Source organism: Prosopis cineraria, unplaced genomic scaffold (genome assembly GCF_029017545.1).
Source record: "Prosopis cineraria cultivar Desert tree isolate PC_DT_omini unplaced genomic scaffold, ASM2901754v1 PC1, whole genome shotgun sequence".
In the NCBI taxonomy this organism is placed as follows: Eukaryota; Viridiplantae; Streptophyta; class Magnoliopsida; order Fabales; family Fabaceae; genus Prosopis; species Prosopis cineraria.
The window spans coordinates 42173974-42189434 of NW_026555332.1; the positions used below are offsets into that span (position 1 = coordinate 42173974).

General features: G+C 35.2%; 2 protein-coding genes and 1 long non-coding RNA gene across 4 annotated transcripts; all 3 read right to left on the minus strand.

The window, feature by feature from the left end:
- Positions 1-802: 802 nt before the first annotated feature.
- On the minus strand, positions 803-2526 carry LOC129288490 (uncharacterized). The gene is made up of 2 exons (XR_008588010.1): positions 1028-2526; positions 803-958 (listed from the first exon to the last, which is right to left on the minus strand). It is a non-coding gene; the product is annotated as an uncharacterized LOC129288490 (long non-coding RNA).
- A 2472-nt stretch (positions 2527-4998) lies between these two features.
- LOC129288439 (serine/threonine-protein kinase PBL34-like) lies at positions 4999-9737 on the minus strand. Of its 2 annotated transcripts, none has more exons than XM_054925017.1 (6): positions 9222-9737; positions 8273-8613; positions 8020-8155; positions 7065-7201; positions 6857-6980; positions 4999-6009 (listed from the first exon to the last, which is right to left on the minus strand). In XM_054925017.1, exons 1-6 carry the CDS (start codon positions 9406-9408, stop codon positions 5504-5506), a joined length of 1431 nt encoding a protein of 476 aa, XP_054780992.1. In that variant the 5' UTR covers positions 9409-9737; the 3' UTR covers positions 4999-5503. The 2 variants fall into 2 exon arrangements, with proteins under 2 accessions (XP_054780992.1, XP_054780983.1); XM_054925008.1 differs by having other exon boundaries at positions 7065-7204; positions 9222-9734.
- Positions 9738-10895: 1158 nt separating this feature from the next.
- Positions 10896-15237, minus strand: LOC129288447 (protein CLP1 homolog). Its single transcript, XM_054925031.1, has 11 exons — positions 15079-15237; positions 14667-14905; positions 14176-14244; positions 13967-14059; positions 13424-13665; positions 13183-13321; positions 12991-13047; positions 12722-12859; positions 11680-11915; positions 11396-11440; positions 10896-11299 (listed from the first exon to the last, which is right to left on the minus strand). Exons 2-11 carry the CDS (start codon positions 14886-14888, stop codon positions 11212-11214), a joined length of 1329 nt encoding a protein of 442 aa, XP_054781006.1. The 5' UTR covers positions 14889-14905; positions 15079-15237; the 3' UTR covers positions 10896-11211.
- Positions 15238-15461: the final 224 nt, after the last annotated feature.

The following is a 15461-nucleotide window of genomic DNA, read 5'->3' on the forward strand; positions in this document are numbered from 1 at the left end:
ATAGAAAAATCAGGTTAAAAATAAGTTAAAAAAGGCAGATAAGAGATCAAAAAAGGTTGATAGGTGAAGAACCCATTGCATTGGCTAGGGCTCAAGAGGAAGTGATCGGCGAGTGAGAAGAAACACTGGAGAAGAGGCGGAAAATGGGGAAAATAACAACAAAAGGAATCCGCGCAAGAGCGAGCAGAGATTGACAAACTCGCAAATGGGCGAGGCTGGCATGCCACTAGAGGTTTTTGTGGGAGAAGCAGCAGAAGTCATGAATGGCTTATTAGGCATAGACTTCTTGGTAAGGGACTCTCGTCGCAGGGACTTCTCACGAGTGTTGAGGCTCACAAAACTGAGCAGCAATGGGCAATGCATGATGCTGTGAGTATAAACCCACTTTCAAATTCTTCTTCTAGCGGCTGAATTGAGGTGATTTCAGAGATGTTGGTTGGTCATATATTTGCTTTTGATTGTGCATAACTCACACTTACTTTGAAAGCTACCTACTTTAACTTTTAACTAATGTTGGTTTTGTGTTTCTTTCAAGTTTTACTAATGTTAATTCCTTGATGTAGTGAAGCTGGAGAAGACTATGGAATTGATAGATAGCTTGGAAAAGGATAATGCAAGACACAAGAAGATGATCGAAGTGCTGGCAATTATACATGATGACCAAAGTTGACTTTTAGGAATAATTCAAATATTCGATTTTTGGCTTCTAAAGTAGAATTAGTTGGCATTTTTTTAAGCAGAATATGATGTGTGGCATGGAGCCATTATGAATTTTATCATATTATTATACTGAATACGGCAATAAACCAATATTGTGATATTTGCTTTGAAATGGAAACGTTACTATATACTGATTTGTACATGAACGTGCTGTCAATTTAAATAGGGGCCACTACTCTTTATATTAGCATATAAACTCCACCCCATTGAGAAGCCCTTCGAAAGCTGGCATTAACCCCTACAAAACAAAATACACTAAAATAAGTTAAAACACACCAAATAGGAGAAAATATAATGACAAATTTACCTTTTGTTGATCAGATATGAAAACCATTTCTTCTCTTGCATGCTCCCAATGTCTTGAAGAAGTTTAGTTAGATACCACACGTCCAAGAATCTCTATTTTCCCCCTCAACCACCACAACAACTAATGGAAAATATTGTTCATTAGGATCTCTAGCAACAACCACAAGAATAATACCACCATAAGGACCCTTTACGAAGGATCCATCTAACCCAATTATTGGTCTACAAGCAGCTTTAAAGCCCCTCTTAACTGCATCTAATCATAATTATATCCCTTTAAACATTTGAGGTCCACCAAGAGATAATCTTTCAGTTTGCATTTGAAAGGTTGTTCCAGGGTTAGAAAAATCTAACTTCACTCATAATCCCACAACCTCCTATATTCTTCTTTAAAATCACCATCAACTATTGCCCTTGCTTTTTTTTCCCCCTTGCATTGCTTAACTTCCACACAAATATATCAGTCATATACTTCTCTCTTACATAGGAAATGATGTCACTTATCTTCATATTCATATTCATCCTCACAACTCCAACAATCTTCTCAGTAATCCTTTCATTATTATTTTTCAAGAACATCAAATCATAACCATGCAACAATGAATACTCTCTAATAGCATATTTAAATTGTTCAATTGAAGTGAATTCTATTCCAAGTTCATATTGAAAGTCTTTTGACATCTGAGCAAGGTCGCGTAGGGTAAGCTTATTTTTCTTTCCACCCTCATCTAGATCTGAAACATTATTATTGGAATCTACCTCGTCTGACTCATAATTGGATTGATTAGCCCTACTCTCATTATCAATTATCATCAATGATGATGGCATCAAATTGTCTTCCAACTGCTGAGTACTTGCAATGGTCTTATTAATCTGACTTAGTGCTATAAGTTCATTAACTTGATCTTGTTCAACATATTGATTTCATCTCCTTTCAGTGTTGCTGTCTATACTTTCATCACTGTCTGTGCTTGTGTTTGTATCCTCAACATTCTCCATATCTTTGAATATCTATATCTTCAAAAAATAAATATATAACTGATAGCATATAAAAGAAATTAGATAAATAAAGCATTAAGAGTTGTAAGTAACATCTTGATTCCATAAAGTGCATATTAATACAATTGTGAAAAATGATTAAATAAAGCATTTTTCTGTGAAAATTTTCAAAAAGCATCTGAGCTTTTAACGGAGTAAAATCGGTAACTAAGTTCACTTGATTCTTAAGCATAAGGAAGAAGCGTAGCCTAAAATCACTTAAATAGTTAAATATTTCAGCCATGAGACTACTACTTCACCCATAAAACTCTGATTGGCCCATCAATTGGAATAGGCAAGGAATAAAAATCATTTATGGTTTTTCAAATTCATCGAAAATAAAAAAGGAAAAAGGCAAGAAACATTGGCGCATTGTTTCAAAATGGTAGAGATTGAAAAACTTTACCGATTGAAGTTTTGCAGAGCTTCTCGTTAAGCGTTGTCTTCTCCAAGCCCTTTTGCAGAGTGTTCTCCAAGCCCTTGAAAAGTTTTGCAAGTTTTTTTTTTTTTTCCTACTTATGGTTGAATGATTTTTCTCCAGAAGATTAATAAATTGTTTTTTTCTTGTATTTTAATGACTAAAGTGACAACACGTTATTTGCTTCCACATAAGCATAGTTAACACCGTCAGCAGCCAAAGGACTAACGTTTTAACAGTTTCAAATTTTAGGGCCTAATTTCTTAAAAAATAAACTATAGGGACTTTGACTATTGTTGACCGAAACTATAAGGACCAAAACCATATTTTTCCCAAATTTCTGCATTGTAAATAAGACTAAAAGAGTAAGACATAAAGAACACTACTAATAAGGTTTACTTTATATATACATATTAAAGTTAAGAATTAAACTTCCAACCATTTAGTTAAATGATGAGAGACACTCATTCTTTTGAATGCATACTAGGTTATCACATTCTTATTTGCAATGATAATAAGTAAAAGTTAACGTGGTTACACAATTTGAGATTGTATTTACCAAAAGTGTGTTTACACATGGAGGACAAAAATAGTATTCTTGCACGCGGCGGACTAAAGTAGTATTATGTCCGTGGTAATGAAGTAATGCTACTCTGCAGGTGTTACATTGTTGAGATACCCATTTTCAAATCGAACTTAATGGAGTGGTCACAATACCTTTCACTTTCATCTCAAAATTGATTTTCTTCTCAATGAATAACTTTGAAAATAATGACAAAATTATTATATATGTTCAACTCCTCACATCCAATATGTTTGTATGACTCTATTGTTGGCCCAAAAACAAACGGACGCCTCTACTTTCACTTGCAATTTTTTTTAGCCCGTAGAACACAAGAGGTTATAATATCCAGTTCCATTAAATGAAAAGACATGGATGGAGCAATGTCGCTCCCTGATAAATTAGCAGGCTGTGGAGGTGTCTTAAGAGACCATACAGGATACTGGATAGCTGGGTTTTGCCACACTATAGGATTTTGCAGTGCTTATGAAGCTGAAGAGTGGGCTATGTTGAAGAGCTTGCGTTTGGTTTGGGATTTTGGATTCAGACTGCAAGAATCTTCTTGATCTAATTGATGGAACGAGATCTAATAATCACATGGGAAGGTTAGTTTTTGTTGAAATTCTCAGCATGCTTAAATGGAATTGGGAGATACGGATCCAATATGTGTCGAGGGATCAAAATCATGTGGCGGATAGACTAGCAAAAGAGGGACTCACTTATTTGTCTCTGTTTGAGGTTGCTCCTAGTTTCATTAGGAGCTTTGTTTCTGCTGATAGTTTGGGATTTAATCCCCTTTATGTGTAATTTCTGTCTAATACTTTGAACTTAGCTCTCTTTTTTACCAAAAAGAAAAAAGACACACGAGTCCAATACGCAAATACAGATATTGGTTCCTCGTGCAAAATTACAATCTTTTTGTTGGGCTGCTGAATTTAATAGTATTGGAATATTTGAACTTATCAGAGTCCATGAACGCCGTATGTCCCCTACAGCTCGGGTTTAGATTTTTCTAAAGCTTGTGTCCCGTAAATTTAGTTATAAAGTAAGTTTAGTAGTTCAATATCTCATTTTATTTTAAAACATTTTATAAATTTAATATTTTAGAGTAGGAAAAATATAATTATTGGTCTCCATAATTTATTGAATTTTATTTTTAATTCTTATAGTTATTTTCAATATTTTTAATCCTTATATATAAGAACAAAAATAAAAATTATAGGAATCAATAACTATAATTTTTCGTAATATAAAATATTAAAGTTATAAAATATTTTAAAATAAAATGAGATAGCGAACCACTAAACCATGCACAGGAAGCTATTACTTTATAACTAATAATTTATGGGATTTAGGGACTAAAAATATTGAAAACATTAAAATTATGGGAACTTAAGTAATAAGCGTTACTCCATTTTACTGAAACTATAGGATCTGAATCTTTGTTGGCATGCTAAGATTCCCAAAGTTAATGTTTGCTCAAATTCCAATAAGACTTTATCTCTCATTTAATGCAACTCTACTCACAGCCACCTTCTCTCAACAATTATTAGGAATATTAAAAATCTCACAATGAAGGACTAGAAAATCATTTTTTATCATGTTTGTAGAGAAGCTGATAGATGCATCAATTTTCTAGCCCACATGGCTTCAAGAAAAAATTTTGATATCAACTTATTTGACGGTCCTCTCATTGATTGTAGAAACCTTATAATTTCAAATATGACATGATCTTATCCTTTTTGCATGGTTTTTACCAAGGCCTTGTATTAAAAAAAAAAACTAAAAAATAACTACACAGACTAAAAACAAAATCTAATAAAACTATAAGAATTGATAATTATGTTTTCTTTTTAGATTATTCAAACTCAAGACTCCTCTGACCAAAGAAAAAAAAAAACTCAATGCTCTTGGTTTATCTCGCTATAAATGTTGCAGAAATGGAGCCCCAAGCAAAGTAATGCTGAAATGTGACATTGCTCAATAATGCTCTATCATTATACTGTTTGTACTTTTCGTCTGAGAACAAAGCAACACACCAAAAATAACATGGAGCCCTGGCCCAAGACAGCACATCCCCCATTAAAGTAAGATATTAATTACATTAATGCGTACTTAATGAGAAGTTCTTGATGAATTAGTATGTAAAAATCTATGAATAACCTGAACATGAGTTAACAACACCACTTAGTTTCTTCTTTACAAAAATACATTCTGAAAAGTAGGAGACTCGTGACCTGAGCATCAAGCTTCCCAAAAGAAATCTAAATCTGTATGTCTCCCTAGCAAATACTCCAGCATAACCCAATTATTCAAGATCATATTAAATATAAGACTTCGATGATTCCCCTCAAGTCTCAGAGACATTCCAATCTCAACCGTTGATGCTCAGCTGATGGTCTAATTTGAGGGAATTGAATGGAGCAGGCAGCAAAACCAGAAAGAGTGGACCATGATTCTCACCCGTTAGGTTTTGGTGACTTGGAATAATGATATGGAGAACCACGTGGACCGTTTGGACTCGACAAGATCCTTACAGGTTGACCTTTCCTTGATACAGATGTTAGCTGTGTTTTTGAACCATTTTTGGGATTTGGCATGGACATAGTGCGATCTACTCGTGTGAACTGGAAGTGCTGAGATGAAATGGCCATATCCTTAAGGTTTGGCAAAGGCTTAAGAACCTGAACAACTTCACTCATCACGGGTCTAGATTTTGGATCACGGCTAAGGCATTGAGCAGCAAGTTGGGCGGCTTTCTGTGAACCTTTAATCGAGAAGTGACCTTCAAGACGAGGATCGATTATTCGGTAGAACATCCTCCGGTCTCCAAGTGCTGGTCTTGCCCATTCCACCAGGTTGTGCTCCCCATTTGGTCTATTTTTATCAATTGCTCGTCGACCAGTAAGCATTTCAAGGAGCACTACCCCAAAACTATAAACATCACTTTTTGATGTCAAATGTCCTAAATCAGAAATGGCCGTATCAGGTCAGTATAGAGATGAAGGAAGCATTAGTATAAGAGCATCAATAAGTTGAAATTGCAAACTATTTCTTGGACTGACCATACAAAAACTGAGGGAGCTTTCTCAGTCTCATTTTTTATTTCAACACGTTCCTTTCCTCATATAAAGAATCAAGGTTGTTCTGAGAACAAGTTGCTCTAAATACTCCCTTCCCCGTTTTCATTTTTAAATAGATTAAGGTCTAATAATTAATGTATATCTGATTTTTCAACATTAACCTTATTTTAAAAAATAAAAAGGATATTTTTAAGAAATACATCTCAATATTTTGAAGAAAAAAATTAATATTGGTCAAGACGGGTTGAGGCCTTTATTTTTTAAGAAAAAAATTATAGGAAGCCGTGAGTATCTTTTGGTTGCGTGTTCGTGTGTGTGTGTGAGAGAGAGAGAGAGAGAGAGCAATGCAATTTCTAGGACTGGCCAGAAGATAAAGAAAGGGAGCAATATTTTTCTTTCCTTTCAGAAAAATTTAGCTAAAACGAAGTTAAAATTGAAAAAGGCTAGAAATTCAGGGACATTGATTAAAGTCTCAAGACTAGATGGATATTTCACTCTTAATTTATTCAAAGAAACAGCTCCTTAGGAGTGTAAAGTGAGTATACTTGAATTATTAAGTACTAGAGTATGACCTGTAGGGTATAGATAACAAAAATGGTGAACCTCACCACCATGTTTCAAATTCTCACTGCTCCAAGCTAAGTTGTCCAGCGTCTAAATCACATAGTATATCTAAAGTTCAAGAAACCCCTAATCAACACTCAGATGGAAAAAACGATGGGAACTCACCAGTCATCACATACTCAGGAGCTGCATAACCATATGTTCCCATAACTCTTGTTGATACATGGGTCTTTCCAACCTCAGGACCATCTTTGGCAAGTCCAAAATCAGAAAGCTTGGCATTATATTCCTAACAACATTTGAAAAAAAATTAAGAGTATGAATTGGAAAACTAGGAATAATTAAAAACCCCCTTGATTAGTTCAGCACATACAGCATCTAATAGGATATTAGATGTCTTGAAATCTCGATATATTACAGGCCTCCGAGCTTCTTCATGAAGAAAGGCAAGACCTTTTGCAGCTCCAAGTGCAATTTTCATTCTGATAGACCAAGGAAGAGGCAAGGGCCCTTCTGCATAAATCATGGTTGTTACCAGAAAACAATAAAGAGCTGTATGTAATCTCTAAAAGCATGCATTAAGCAGGAAGATCAGTGACATTGAAGAACAATTTTTTTCTGGTCATTGCTATTTCATAAGCCCAAAAGTTGTATATAATACATATGATTTGATTCCCAAAAAAAAAAAAAACAGCGTGCAAATAATGGTTGTTCATTAAACTAACGTGCATTTTTTTTTTTTTTTGAATATAAACTGGATACCATTACTCATAAAGGAGTACACATCAAGTCTCAAAGAAAGCCTTTATCTTGCCATCACCCACCACCTTTCTAACTAATGTGCATTTTATAAATTAAATTATGAAGGCATACCTAAGTTAAACCCTTTCACGTTTGATTTTGTTGTAGTCATAGTTATTATTTGCTTGACCCAATCATTAACTCTTATTGGATAGATTATATAAGAGAAGTTAAGCTATATCACACAAGGATCATATTTTAGTTTTATACACCTCGTCTGTCATTGAGCAGTCCTAGAAGCCACTTTGGTTTAATAGTAACTCAATCAAATTCTGTCCTTGATAGGTCAATGCAGCACACATTAATTCGTCACCAAAGACACAACATTCCAGGAAATTAGCAGCAGCAGTAACAAGATATCTATTGTTCAACCAAACTTTAATTTGATTATAGCTGAACTGAGTAGTGTTTTATTTGATTTTTGTCTCAAAATCATATAAATTTTGCAGCAATTACATGGCATTGCCCAGAGATAAACAAATAGCACAGTAAACATGCAAGAAAAATTGAATGAGTTAGTAGTGTACTTCTAAAGAGATGGTTCTCTAAACTTCCTCGGGGCATAAACTCATAAACCAATAATCTTTGGTCATCTTCAATACAGAAACCAATCAATTTAACCAGATTAGTGTGGACAAGATCACCGAGGTAGTTCAGCTCAGCCTGAAAAAAGAAACTGTAAATGTTAACAAAGCAAATAATTATATAAGTGAAGAGTTTGAAGTCTTAGCAAACCATGGAAGGATGAGAATTGAGAAAGGATATATATAAAATTCTTACAAGCCACTCTTTGTGACCCTGAAGTCCATCATGGTTGAGGGTCTTCACTGCAACTGTAAGCCCAGTACCTGGTTTGACAGGTGCAGTTCCATTCTCTTCAATCCAACCCTTGAAGACACAACCAAACCCTCCTTCACCAAGAAGACTCTCTGGTCTGAAATTCCTAGTTGCCAATTTAAGTTCATTGAATGTGAATTTTCTCAAACGAGAAGAAACCTTCAACTCCTCACTGAATATTGGAGTTGAGGGTATGCTTCCCGCATTACTAGTAGTAGTAGTGGATGACTCTGGAGGAGCAACTGTTCGATCTTTGGTATTTTCATTTGTACATCTGTTTTCCACTGGTAACACAAAGATCACAAACTTAAATTGAATAATCAGCCAGGCTAATTAATCTATACTACTATTACATGAATGATGCTGGGGCGCCTGGCTTCATGCAACTTAATTGCAAGATTAGTTCACAGCTAGTATATTAACTAAATCAAAATACAATCCAGCTGAGCGATGCAAAAGATCAGAGCATCAAAAATTGACTGCGACTGTATTAACAACAAAATTTCAGGTCGAGCAAGCAGCACAAATTGTCATATGACACAATATTGACATCTCAACACCGTTACTAAGCCGTGTAATATAAAATGTTTTCATCAATAATGCAGAAAAAAGTATTCTTTAGAACGTTCAATTGCTCGGTATTTGGTTATAAAGAAGTCAGAGGCTCAACATTATCTAGGAATACAAAGATATCAAAGCAAAATTATACAACGTTTTATCCACGAATCATGAGAACTCATTCCGCTTCTTGAAACATAAATTGGCAGCTGAAACCAAAAAAACCAGGTAGATTTTTTTTTTAAAGACAAATTAATTTCTCTCTGCATCTAAAATTGACATAAAATAGAAAATGTTTCATGATATGTACAGAGCGAAATAGACAGAAAACTACCATTATGGGCGCTTGGACCACCACTTAAGGAGTTATCAATCTTTGATCTAGAAGGTATGCAGCTTCCGATGCAACTGAATTTAGCCCAACATCCACTCTGCTTCTCTGCGCCATCTTTCTTCTTCCTTCCATTCGACTTGCCCACGTCCAAACTACCAGCCTGAATTGCATTATTCCCAAATCCCATCTTGCAAAAACTCTTACAAAGGAGCTTCCATACCCAAAAATTCCAGAGATTGCCAAATAGGAAAGGACGCTTGAAGCCACCCTATCCCCAATAATTGAAGGCTTGGAGACCCCCAATTGAACAAAAAAAGAATGGAATCTCAATAACCAATGAAAGCAAGGATCAAGGATCAACACTTGCAGACCGGTAAGTGAGTGAAATGAATGACAGACTCAACACTGAAATTGAGTCCAAAGGTTCTCAGAGAGGAGGGGAAAGGGCGTTGAAGAGGAAAGCGGGAGACTGCTTGAGAAAGAGGGGAAGTTTTTCAACAGCGGGCCGGTCGGGCAGGCTAGAAGGAAGAAAGTAGGCATACGGGCAGGCTGGGCAGGAGAGAGAAAGGGACAGCCATTTCTTTTTCTTTTCGAGAAGGTCACTCGGTGGGTATTCGCATTGCTAATCACAAGATTTTTTCTGCTCAATTGTTTGACTTCTTTTTACTCCGATAATTTGTGTTCTATTAAAAAAATAATACTAAATATTTCCATAAGCATTTGCTTTTTTAATTTATATTTAGATTAGATCAAGTATCAAATAAAATAAGACTCTTTTAATATATATTTTTATTGTGTAGTATCTTCTTATTGAAAATAATTCTCTTCAAACTGTCATCATACATTAAATATAAATATCTCTTTTGCTTGGAATTTGAATTTTAATATTTGAACTAGCTAGCAAAATCAAGTTTGTTATTGCACACTAACAATTCACGCCACTGGTATATAAATTCCTTGACTTAACATGACAATCTATATGGCATATAGGGTTTTTGATAGTGGGAATATTAATCAGAATTATTATGATATTTGAATATACTAACTTATCCGTCATTTTTTCAGCTAGAAGATGAAGCTGCTTATTATTTTTCTTGGGCAAAGGGATAACTATTGTATCACTAAAAAAGGATGTTGTGTTTTCTGGCTGGTGTTCATGCACCACAATCTGTGCTATTCTCTTTTTTATTTTTGGTCAACAGCAATTTGGGACTCTGCACTATCATCTCATATTATGCCACGTTAAGCACATGATATTGTAAATTCTCTTTATTTATTTTTTTCCTCATACATGTACCCTTTTAAATATTTGGCATTTGTTGGTAGCCTAACTTTTAGAAGCTTAATAATTGTGATTGTACGCGCGAGCATACCATCAATCCATCGTTCAAATATTTTATCTACTTTTTTAAATTATCTGCACCTCTACAATTTCAGTTCGTACCTAAAGTATAACATCCAAAAGAAAGTGGACCGGTTATATATATTATTCAGAGGACTTGCCTGCTAAAATCCTCGCAAAGAATACAATATCTTTTTTAAAAAATATATATATATATATACTTATCTTCTTTTTAAGAAATGTTAAACTCAATTCAGAGACATTTTCACGCAACACGTATTACATATAAATTTTTTATTTGAAAATTTTTTTTATCGTCTACTCAACTGAGATTTTCTAAATTTCAATGTGTGAGCTTCCACTCCACCCTTGGTTAATTATATTAAACCAATTAAACTGACAAAAATGGAATTTGCTGCACGAACTGTGATTTGGACTGAAGGTTAAAAGAAAGAAAGGACAAAGAAGAAAAGATAAGTCCCATATTAGGACAAACCGGCCTTAAAAAAAAAAAAAAAAACATTACATTTTTGAACCCACTGAACTGATTGGAACTGCTAATACACAGCACACATGATCTGATGATGTAATATTCTCTCATGTCAGGCTAAACTGTAGTAGGAGCCCTGATATTATGTGCTCATTTGATCATGTTTCAAGCCATGTCAAGGATCCCAGTATCAAATATTTGCCAGGAAGTTCTCCAGCAGAAGGTGCCAAATACGTTATTTTCTTTCTGTACAGAACATACAGTTATATGTATAATAATACAGGCTTATACTATATGATCAGAAAACTGGAATATTTAAAAAAAAAAAAAAACAGTCCATACCTCTGAATGTCAACGTCTGTCACATAAATAAAGCCAGCAACATTGCTGCACCAAAGAGACGCAAAGCACTGAATAACGTGATCCTTAATAGGAAGGGGAAGGGGAAGGGGAGTATACATGAAACGTGTTTTAACATCTTTGGGGTTAATATTATGCTCTAAATTTCCATGTTCGACCAGGACATGAGATGAGTCTCGGACATGATTTTAAAAAATATAATTCTTTGAGAAAAATATTAATTGAGGTTTAAATTACAGTAATATGATATTCCAGAGAATTGTTACCTTGAAATTATCTCTTCAGGATCCTTGGCAAAAGAGACAGCAAGGACTGAGTGGAGCAAATCACCGTTTATATTCACAGCAACAATTCTGGTAGGGTCTGCAGCAGGTTCTGCACCAATTGGCAATGCTGAACGTGGGGCCTGCGGCCCACCACCAATTCGATAGACAAACAAGTCGCTAAAATTTGCAATATTGGAGTGAGGAGAGAGATCATTTGTGAGGCCATAAAAGTATTCCTAGATCAAAATCAGAAAATAACCATTTGCATTAGAGCCCACAAAGCTGCAAGAGAACTCTGTGTGTTAGGAATGAACACAACAAACAATATGATAGTATGGCTTACTAGTACATATGTGATTTTGCCATTCTTTTTATTGCTCATTTTCAATAAATTTGAAGGTCAAATGCAGGCTACTATATTAAAACAGCAAGGAATTAGGAACCAATAGTCCAGGAGTTGAAACTGAACTTTCTATGTCAATAAAGTATTCGTTGACATGAAATGTTACACAACACGGTGCATGCATTAACCATAACTTGATTGCAATCAGTACGCCCTTAAACACTGAGGGGCACAAGAGAAAATGGAGGGTAATTTGTCATGGTAAAAAAAAAAAAAAAATTAGTAACTCCAATCTGATACTAACATTTGTTTTTTTTTTTAATTAAAATCTTGAGCTGTTCAGACCCATGATATGCCAGTTAAACAACTATCAATCGAAGCATACACTTCTCATGAAGAAAGAAATATTAATGCCCTAAACTCACAAGACATTAATTATTCTATTATTGTTTAAATCATTTTTATATTATTTCAGCTTAAAAGCCTTGAATAAGTTCATTCCTCTTATCCTAGCATAAATCCTAAAAAGAATACTCCTCAGATTAAAAAGTGATAAACTCAGTAGTATGATGTCCTATAGACATCTGATTCCACCGGCTGACTTGTGTATTGTAAATTAAACAATTAAAGTGTGGAAAAAATAGGTTAAGATATATTGATATGTGCATAAGATAACAATAAGTGTACAAGCATGCTTACTCTTATCCTATAACTTCTGGCCCTCTGACGGTATTTTGCATTCCTATTTACAACTCCACCAGACTTTTGAAGTTTCACAACATCCACAGTGGGTTCACTCTTGGATACCTCTTTCTTTAGCATGCTCCAAAGTTTTTCCTAGACGCAGAATTCCAAGAGAATGACCCGGACATAAGAAAACAGAAGGAAATTAGAGAGCATAGATTGTAGGAATCAGTTATAACAAGATAAGCAACATGCTACATATTAAACAAAAGTAACTTATCCACCTGACCCAAAACCAACACAACATTGGCCTTGAAAGTGCGAATTGCATGCAAGAGCAACTGAAAGAAAATTGAAAATGTTGAGTGAACAACATGATTATTATTTTTTTTTCATTCAGAAGAAGTGCATTAAAAAGTTGAAAGTAGTCATCAAATCATCAATTATCAATAAGGTGAAGTTTGAAGGTTAATTACATCATAGCCTACTCCCTCAATCCATCCCATGGTATTTATCACCATGCCAGAAGCTCGAGACTCAGAATTTCCAGCAAATTGTCTATCCAGCATCCCAGCAAGCTCCTTCACAAGCACTTTATACAGTTCTACATTGTTACTGCAAGACCATATAATAGTTGGTACTTGCTTTCTCTATTGATTTAAATGAAGAGATAATTGTCGTGTTATAATGGAAAAATACAGACAATTCACTCGGTACCTTGGGGTTGTGTGCCCAAAAAAGTATACAAGAGGTATTTCAAGAGGAATTCCTTCCACCGGATCAATGGGCATTTCAATAGGAGTAGCAGCAATACATCCAGGAATTGTTATAGACCCTTGGCCAATATCCAAGTCAACAAAGGTAGGCTTCCAGCCTTGTTTAGCTGCCCAACTAAGAAGCATCCTTGACAAGGTACTTTTCCCAGAATCAGTAGGTCCTACAACAATCACCCTAGGTCCCTGAACAACCAAGTCTGTCAAATGTCATGCTAAAAGTTTTATATATAAGAGGAACGATGGGATCATGGAATTATAATCTTTAAAGCCAAAAATGCAATTGGGAATGATATTACTACCTATGAAGGGGGGGGGGATAAATTACTGGAAACATGAGTTTTAGTCTGTCAGCATAATTTCTATAGAAGAAACCACAAGTTTCAAGAATTCCTAGTGCATTGACAGTAATGACAGCCTATAGGTACCAATCCAGTATGGCACATTGAGATCCAATTTGATAATCGTAATCATGAGATATAATTACCTGAGAAGATTCAGAATCATTTGATGAAGCTTTAGCACGATTCCTTCGTCCATCAAGTACAGCATGTACATTGACATAACTAATCATTGGGGTCTGAAATCAAATGTTGTGACATCTCCACCAATCATTTTCAAATTGTTCTTTTTTTCTTCCATTTTACCAAAGTAACAATAAATTTTAAAGAATGAAAACAGATGACACTGCTTTACCTCATCTGCAACATAATCAGTTTCAGTAGTACCATCCATCTCAATTGTAGCTCCATACCAAGAAAATACCTGACACATGAACATAATATTTGCGTCAAAACTCACAAAATGATCTGCACTAGATGACTATATATTCCCTTTTTGTACCAACAAACCATTAACTGCGCTTGCCCCTTTAGTTTATTGAAACAAAAGTATAAAAAACACAAGATCAAGGTTTCAAGAAACAATTCTACAAATTTATACAGGACCCGGAATAAACTTGTAGATGCAATTTTGTTAAAATTAATTTATTAATAACAGGCAGCTTGAATGAAAATTCGCCAAAACACATGTTAAGCCCCAAGCCCTCAATGGCGTAATGCCATGTATAATATTACAGAATCAGTGACACCTCAATTCGCAGCTCAGGGAATCGTTCTGTTGCCTTCAAACAAAGATACTGCCAATCTTGAGGATCCAAAAGAGAAATTCATTACATAGAAACTCACAGCAAACTTAAGCCTGGGAGGAAAAGTGAGCCAGATTTCGGGTGGAAGCTCTGTCCCAAAAATCTCGGCATTGCCGTTCAGGAGTCGAAGCCGAAGAGGTATGTCGTTACCCACTTCGATTCTGAGCTCGCTTTCTTTGTCCAATTTTACTTGCTTGATTGTTGATGACGATGCAGAGGCACCCGCAGGAAGTGAGCCCATGGCTGCACCGCTATACGCCATTGATGTCAACAATGTTGCTGCACCCAAGAAACAAACGTGGAAAAGGTCACGGCTTGGATGGTAACTCCTTCTGGTTACCTTGGATGTTCGAAGAAGCACAAAAGGGCGCTATTTGAAGAAAGGGTTAAGAAGGCTTCGAAACACTGACGTAACTACAAAGCATTATAGAGGAGAAAAAATAGATTTTTACCTTCTTATAGTCTAGAGGAATTCTATAACGGACCAGGGAATTCAAGGTGACCTCAATCTTGAAGCTGCCAATTGAAGGTGCTTCCTGGAGAGCAGTAATGGAGAAGCGTCTGCTCCGCCTCCGATTACAAGCACGACGCTGTGTCTCAAGTCTTCCTGCGTTTTTACTTTATTGGACCACTCTGCGGTCTTTGGCCTTTTCGTTTTTTTTTTTTTTTTTTGTGGAAGGAATGAAATTTTGTGGCACTTTTTTTAATATTTTTGACAAAATTTTCAAAATAAGTTTGTCAAAGAAGACTCATGTAATTTGTTTCTCATTTTTTTCTAGAAATTCATATAATTTTTTTTTGGCCAGAGAAATTCATATAAATTACACAAGTTAAG

What these genes read in the sequence shown, in the direction of transcription:
- LOC129288439 (XM_054925008.1), bottom strand. Translation starts at nt 9,408, where the DNA reads ATGGGATTTGGGAATAATGCAATTCAGGCTGGTAGTTTGGACGTGGGC. An exon ending in AGAGAACCATCTCTTTAGAA is followed by an intron (nt 7,205 to 8,019) that starts GTACACTACTAA and finishes TGATTTATGCAG; the next exon opens with AAGGGCCCTTGCCTCTTCCT. An exon ending in CTAATATCCTATTAGATGCT is followed by an intron (nt 6,981 to 7,064) that starts GTATGTGCTGAA and finishes AAATGTTGTTAG; the next exon opens with GAATATAATGCCAAGCTTTC.
- LOC129288447 (XM_054925031.1), bottom strand. Translation starts at nt 14,888, where the DNA reads ATGGCGTATAGCGGTGCAGCCATGGGCTCACTTCCTGCGGGTGCCTCT. An exon ending in CTGATTATGTTGCAGATGAG is followed by an intron (nt 14,060 to 14,175) that starts GTAAAGCAGTGT and finishes ATTTGATTTCAG; the next exon opens with ACCCCAATGATTAGTTATGT. An exon ending in CCAGAAGTTATAGGATAAGA is followed by an intron (nt 11,916 to 12,721) that starts GTAAGCATGCTT and finishes ATTTTGATCTAG; the next exon opens with GAATACTTTTATGGCCTCAC.